This window comes from Pseudomyrmex gracilis, unplaced genomic scaffold (genome assembly GCF_002006095.1).
Source record: "Pseudomyrmex gracilis isolate BER0280 unplaced genomic scaffold, ASM200609v1 scaffold_1563, whole genome shotgun sequence".
NCBI lineage: Eukaryota > Metazoa > Arthropoda > Insecta > Hymenoptera > Formicidae > Pseudomyrmex > Pseudomyrmex gracilis.
In genome coordinates, this window is record NW_018022147.1 from 9670 (window position 1) to 17686 (window position 8017).

The 8017-nt window shown below is 42.0% G+C and overlaps 1 protein-coding gene across 1 annotated transcript; it reads left to right on the top strand.

Annotated features, from left to right (window-relative positions):
* The first annotated feature begins 6697 nt into the window (after nucleotides 1-6697).
* On the top strand, nucleotides 6698-7405 carry LOC109862269 (uncharacterized protein F54H12.2-like). Its single transcript, XM_020442265.1, has one exon. The coding sequence runs from the start codon at nucleotides 6698-6700 to the stop codon at nucleotides 7403-7405; it is 708 nt and encodes a 235-aa protein (XP_020297854.1).
* The last annotated feature ends 612 nt before the right edge of the window (nucleotides 7406-8017 follow it).

The following is an 8017-nucleotide window of genomic DNA, read 5'->3' on the forward strand; positions in this document are numbered from 1 at the left end:
TAGACGCGCCTGCGCATAATGACGCTCGACTATCTATGCCCATATTTGGACTTCGTGCGTCTCTCTTTCTCGGGCCTCGTGCCTCTCATTGCGAAGATACGCGACTAGCAATATAGAAGTATTATATGGTATATATATGGTAAAAACCTATTCCCTTGAGCGGATTCCCTCCCAATGAACCGTAAAAATCGGGACCACTTTTGTATCACGGAGTTCGATCTCCTTACTCTTACTTCGTGGCGTATCTTCTTCATTACCTTGGTGCTGTCTGTCCGGGCTGATTCGATTTTTCAACACTGCTTTTATGTTTTGGTTGACACAATACGCTGACACAATAAGTTGAAATAATTAGAAAAGTTATAAAGTATTGTTATTTTAGTGAACAAAAAACACGTATATGCGGAAAGAATAATTCAAAATAAGACACACAATTTTAGAATACATTTTGAAGAAAATGTCTAATAGCAAAGTTGTATGGTTTCAAGCGAGGAGTAAGATGATAACCTTGACTTTGATCTTGACCATGTCCTTTAAGATCATTTCAAGGTCAACCTTATTTTTTTAAATAGAACCCCTTACATTTTATTGCATATTTTTATAGCTTATCTCGAGAGCTTTCCAAAACACTATAATAAAACATTTTTTCACTAAGTACTTTTTGAGTTATAAAAGTTTAAAATTAGCAATTTGTTAAGTGGCGTGTGATTCCGGCCAGTTAAGGCAAGAGTGGCGTGTAGGTCCGGTCAATTAAGACAAGAGTGGCGTGTGTGTAAATAATCGCGTTACTGTTTTATACCCTCTTTGTTGATCTCCCTATCCTCGCATCATTAACAGTTATTCGATCTTTTTCAGAAAGCTCCGCCATTCTTAATGAGAGCAAAGAAGAATTAATCAGGTAAGTGATAGAAAATTGATTTAAATAATTAAGTAGAGAAAAATACTAATTATTAAGTGTTGGTCCAACTATTGATTTGTTTATTTCAACCAGCACTAGCAAAAAGCTCGTTGAGCAACTGAAAATCTAATAGATCAATTAATAATATTTACGAAAAATTTCTGGGCTATTGAAAACAAAATGAAGATGTTTGAGACAATCAATTGAAGCGCAATGGCTTCTTTTGTTACAGAAAAAATTTTTGGGGCTGTTTGTTTTCGTCCACGAGGTAACTGCTGCTCGCTAAGAAGAAGACAGCACTGCATCAAAGATTAAAATCAGTGATCCGTATTGTTTGCTCAAGAGCTCGTACATTGGTGCCTGCGAGAGTGAGAGAATAAAGATCGGTTCCGCCAACGCTTTCAGGCAGATTCTTGCTAACGCCTTCGGATATCACGCATTCGAGCAACTTCTCGCGATCACCTTCGGGCAGTTTTCCGTCGTAGCCTACTAGCATAACCGCTTGAAGCCGTACAACTTTGCTATTGGACATTTTTCCAAAATGCATTCTTACTGAAAATATTAGGGGGATCCGACACTTTTTGATTAATGTATTTTCTTTAAACCAATTAATTGGTCTCATTATTCCGCGCACAAAAGTATTAAGGTTATGATTACTGAAAACTAAATAATATTTTACAAGATATTTTACATTTTGCGTCAAAAAATTGTTAACTTCAAACCTTTATAACTCAAAAAGTACTTAATGAAAAAATGTTTTATTATAGTGTTTTGGAAAGCTCTCGAGATAAGCTATAAAAATATGCAATAAAATGTAGGGAGTTCTATTTAAAAAAATAAGGTTGACCTTGAAATGATCTTAAAGGACATGGTCAAGATCAAAGTCAAGGTCATCGTCTTACTCCTCGCTTGAAACCATACAACTTTGCTATTAGACATTTTCTCCAAAATGCATTCTAACGGAAGATATTAGGGGGGTCCAATACTTTTCGATGACCCTGTATATATATATAAATATAATTTCAATAACTTTATAAGCTTATATTAGCGCGCGCATTTGACGAGCTTATTTGTGTGCGCGCGAAAATAAGCTGATTTTTTATGAAACAGTTTTTTAAATCGCGCGGAATAAGCTCACCGTCCGTTGCCGCGACGAAGATTAGCTTGTTGTCGCGGCAAAACGCGCTGAACCGCGGCCGCCGCGGAACCCCATGCCCGATGGTGAGCTCATCGTCGTCGCAAACCAAAAACAGTTTAATTTAAGAGGTTTACGTCAATTCGTACAGTCTTCGAAATGGACGTGCGCTAGAAACATCCCAGGACGTCGATCGTTTTTTGCGGTCCTATGAGATGCGGGAAAACAATTTTTGTAAAGACTTTTCTAAGTTATTTGCCAAAAATGACAACTATTCGATTTGGGAGAATTTTATTTTATTACGGCGAGTGGCAGGAAGCTTATCTTCAATTGCAACGAGAAATGACGACGGAAAAATGTAAAATCGAATTTCGCGAAGATTTACCCCGACCGGAAGATTATTCGAACGACCCGCATTGTGCAAAATTAATAATAATCAACGATCTTATGCGAGAATCATCGTCGTGCGAAGTGATCGTGGATCTGTTTACCAAGAGTAGCCATCATAAGAATCTCAGCGTTATACTTATTTCACAGAATCTTTTTCATCAAGTCTATCCCGACGACGCAAAGTTTTTGGAAGAAGCGTACTACGACGCCACTTTGCGTCCTCACGCACTTATTACTGTTCAATTTGAAACAATCAACATCGGACAAATATCGTTTTTGAACGTGTATCTTTCCCAACAATCTACGTCATTACGTGTACGTAACCCGCAGATCTGCCGCGAAAGCAAGCGTATAAAAACCCGAAGCACACGAGTGAAGGGCATCATTCGAAGCTACGATGCCGTCGGCGACGAAGGAGCAGCAACGGAAGAAGCAACAAAGGGCGCATATTAGAGCTAGGCGCTCTCTCGGTGAGAAAAACATCTGTCTACTGAAGGCTCTGTGTCTTCTAAATAAAAATCAACGCGCTGCTTTTCTACGAAACGGTGATAACAAATTTATCGTGTATTCGCGAGTGCGTCCACGCTCAGAGGTAAACGTAGAGAGAGTAACGTAGCGCTCGAAAAAAGAGAGAAGAACCGCCTAATCCGATATAAAACGGCGCTGCGACGTATCGCGGAACGAAGAGATACTTGGAGGTGCAAGAGAAAGCTGCTGGTGCAACAAGGAAGCTTTTTACCGTACATCATCGGGCCCATACTCGCAGCTTTATTATCTCGAATTATCGAGTAATCATGGAACGGGCTAAAAAAATGGTGCTGATTTCCACAGATACTCTCGAAAGAAAGCAACAACGGATTGCGACGAGGGAAAATACCGCTGCTAATACCACACGAACTCCCGGAACCGTGCTCTCGCGTTTCGACGTGGAGATGAGACGTATTCTCGATTCCCCTGTTAATGAAGGTGAAAAATGAAAATTGTACAGCAAAGTACTTCGTCGATATCTATATTTTATCCGAAAAGCGAGAAAGCGTTCTTGCAAAGAAGAAGATCCATCCGTGGTGGAAACAACTGCTGTGACCGGAAGAGAGGAGGAAGAGAAGAAGGAGGACGAAGAAATGAGAGAACTATTTCACGACGCGGGAGAACCAATGGACGCTTCGCCTCAAACAATCTTCGGTTTGCCAATAAATTATTCAACATCCTTGCGACACAATAATAATAATAATAATCAATATCAACGGATTAATCAGTCGACTCCGAAGAAAAATGTATCGTTTGCAGATATTTCATTTAACAACACCAGCGCAACGCGCTCTCGCGAACGAAAAACTATAACAAAGATAATAGAAACAATTCTAAAAACTTACCGCCCCAAAGCGCGAATGCTTTTGAATCATCTGATCGAAGCGGCTGTTTCCGTCAAGATCACATGGAACGAACGCGGTATCGTGACCAAGAGTCCAGAATTGGTGGGAACNAATATTGTGGAACTCGTAAACGACGCGATGCGAAAAAGAAAAACCGCTGGAATAACGGGGGCCATTCATTTCGCTCATTTACTTCGCGACATAAACACGCCTCCTCAATACGTGGGAAATCCTACATATTTACGCTTTTTGCGAAAAGGAGGAAAAAGAACAAAGCGCAAATCTCCGTATAACATTGAACAAGAAGAAGCCGAAGAAGAAGGATGGGATTACCGTGCCACCAACAAGAACAATAAAAAGATACGAATCGGGATTCCGAGACGGCTGCTCACGTGAGACAAAATGTAAACAAAACGCTTGACAAGTTGTATTATAATCCCGCGCATTGCGCCGGTTACTCGTCGACGGAAAATTTGTCGCGAGCCGCTAAACCGAATTACTCGCGCGAGGACGTTATTCGCTGGCTTTGTTCGCAAGATGCTTGCACGCTACATCGTCCCGTGCGGCGAAAGTTTCCCCGACTACATTATAACGTAACAAATATCGACGATCTCTGGGAAACTGATTTGATAGAATTGCAAAATTTGCAAAGCTATAACGACGGATATTACTATCTACTGACAGTTATCGACGTGATCAGCAAATTCGCGTAGGTGGAACTGTTGCGAGACAAAACAAATGCTCAAGTCCTTCGTGCGTTTCAACGCGTGCTCTCGAGAAGCGGCGGACGAAGACCCGTATATCTGCAAACCGACAAAGATAAAGAATTTATCGCGCATCCGCTGCAAAAATTTCTCAAGAAAAAAGGAATTCGTTTCCGCGTGGCGCGTAATCCCGACGTTAAAGCAGCCGTGATCAAGCGTTTCAATAGAACGCTAAAAGAGCGCATGTGGCGCTACTTCACGCACAAAAACACGAAACGTTACCTCGATGTCTTGCAGGATATCGTGAACGCATATAACCATACGCCGCACTCTTCCATACGCGTGAAACCCGCGGATGTTACGGTGGAAAACGCGAATATTGCGCGCGAAAACACGTGGCATCGCTGGAAAAAACAGCGAGCAAAAGTAGCTAAACACTCCGTCGGCGATCTCGTACGTGTCAGTAGAGCAAAGGCCGCCTTTGAGAAGAGATACAAGGCCAAGTGGAGCCAAAAGATATTTCGACTTCATCGTGTTTTCGAGTAGCAAAATCCACGTGTTTACGAGCAGAGTGATTTAGCGGATGAGGTATAGACGGAATTTTCTACAAGCAAAAACTGGCTCCTGTTGTTAAAAACCTACAAGAAGAAACTTTCATCGTTGATCGGGTGATAAAGAGCAAAGATCAGGGACATAATAGGCAACTGCTAGTCAGTTGGCAAGATTATCCGTCTAAATTCGACTCGTGGATTCCGGCTTCGAGTTTAACAACGCTTGCACAAGGCGACGACAATGATGGCGACAATGATGATGACAATAGAAAAACACTTTTTCGTAGTTCTCCCGAGCAATAGCAGTATGCTTTACTTCCCGCATAACACTACTTCGTGTTTTACCACGGAATTACCTTGCCGTATAGATTTGCAGGAAAAATGGGAAGTTGCTCTCAGCGAGATTCAGTTTCCTTCTAATTTTTTACATTTACGCGAAGATGAAGCTCTGATAACGCTCGCAAATACCTTTCCTAACGGCGATATTTCGTCAGTTAACATTCCAATATTGTCAGGAATTTATTCTTCAGAAGCTGATCTTATAGAATCTATAAATCATTCGTGCTCTCAAAAAAAAATCACATATTACATGGTCACTGAATCCTCTATATGGTAATAAAGTTTCTATATCGCTTACATGTAAAGAAGACAAATGCATTCAAATTCATAGTGTAAAGCTTAGCGACAAATTGCGTCGTATACTTGGATTTGAAACATCCTCTGTTAATACACCTTTCGTAGTAGACAGAGCTGCCGGTGTCGATAGTTTTGAACCAATCAGCTTGGCCCGTGCTATGCCTGACAAGTTATTTGTTTATTGCGACATTTGCGGGCCATACATAACCGGAGATGCGCTAACACCGNTTCTTCGAATAGTTACTAACAATACCACGAATAAGTACGGTTCTAAACAGGTAAAACATTACTCGTCTGGAAATTATATTCCGCTTCGTAAAACAAATTTCCGCGTGATAAAAATAGATATAAGAAATCAGTTTGGTAAATTTATTCCATTCGAATTCGGCACGTTGACGGTAACGTTACACTTTAGACACGTATTCGAGTAGAATATGGTTCATTATATGGAATATTACGAGATGCAGAGCGGAGGCGGCATTCCGAGAGTTTTCACGGGATCGACGTATCAGTGATCACGGTATCGGAAGCTCTCTCGGTGGATTGTTCAGGAGGATGCTTTCCTACCTGGCTAGCGAAGCGCGCGCGATCGGAAAAAAGCTCTACGCGCCGGTGTGAAAATAATAGACGATGTGGGGAATAACAATATTCTGCTAAAAGAAGCAGTTAACAGTCGTTTCAAAGAATCACGGGACAATCTCAAACAACAAGCAAAAGAAAAAATAACCAGCTTAATGCGAGGGTCAGAATATATACCCCTTGCAAAGAAACGCCCGGGCCAGTTTGACCCAGGTGAGCTTCCCGTTCACTTCGCGATCAAGCGTCGCCGTCGTGCTAGTAGTACCAACAAGAAATCAGCTTCCGTGCGGAGAAAAAAGAAAACTCGAGCAATTAAACGCTCAACGAGTAGAAAAATTCAGAAGAAAAAGAAGAAGCGCGCAACACAAAAACTAGCTAACGCCGCGTGAGCGAGAAACGAACCGTGAGCGATATATTCTCGTAGACAAAGCAAAATGTCTTTTCTCCATACTCACTCGTGTGAGTGTTTCAAAAGCGAACTTGATCTTTTCACTCTACCGCCCACTCAGACCAGTATCGAGAATTTGCAATGGATTCATTACAAACCTATGTCGACTCTCGCGGACGACGCTCCCATAGAATTTGTCGTGCCGGGCCATGGGGAAGACTACATAGATCTCGCGCATACTCTTCTCAGTCTTCGCGTGATATTGCAAACTCCCGTTGAAGCAACGGTTACTCCGCCTACTTCGGCTACAAATTCTAGTGCCATTGTTGTAGAGCATAAAGTAGAGCCTGTAAATAACTTTTTACATTCCATGTTTAATCAAATCGATGTGTACTTCAATCAAAAGCTTGTGTCGCCTCCAAACAATGCTTACGCGTATCGAGCCTATTTCGAGACATTGTTGAATTATTCTTCAGAGGCAAAATCCTCTCATCTCACCACCTGTTTATGGGATAGCAATCCTCCGGGGTTGTTGGATGCCGGGTTCGATGCTCCAACTGAGAACCCCGCTCTCGTGAGACGTATGCAGTATTTCAAAAATAACCGTGCTGTGGATCTCATAGGACATCTACATTGCGACGTTTTCAATCAGGATAAATTCTTGATTAATGGCGTGGAAATGCGCCTAAGACTCATCCGCTCGAAGGATTCTTTCTGTCTCATGGAACTTACGCCACAAAAGTTCGTATTGTAGATGCCACCTTGATCATGAGGAGAGCAAAACTAAGCGCTGGAGTTTTATTAGCTCACGCTAAAATGCTAAGCAAAACCACTGCAAAGTATCCTCTCACGAGAGTTGAAGTTAAATCGTTTACGCTCTATAGAGAAGTGGTGGGGGAATCAATTGACAACGCCATACTCGGTCAACTGCCGAAGCGGGTGATAATCGGTTTCGTCGAAAATAAGGCGTTTAAGAGGGTCCTGGAGTAAGACCCGAAGTCCGCACTGGGGTCTCTGCCCGGAAAGTGGCGCCCTCAGTGGTTAAGTTATTCCGTCCTTCTTTTAAAGTGAGACGGGCAATCGCGCTGTCTATTGCGTTACCGCTCTTTCGTCGTACAGCTCGAGCCGGCCAGCACCGAGAGTACCGAAGTGGTGAGGATACGCACACAAGCGAGAACCGCTGTCCGTGTGCGCTCGTGCAACATATGTTCCGTCTCCTTTCCTCTAAGCCGGGCTATAAGACAAGACACGTTCACGTAGCGCGATTGTTGCGTATGACAGCTTGAAGTGCGTTTTCAAGATTTAGAGTCCTTAAAAAAGTAAATATATTATTGATAATAATAAAACCTCAATAATAACACCTCAT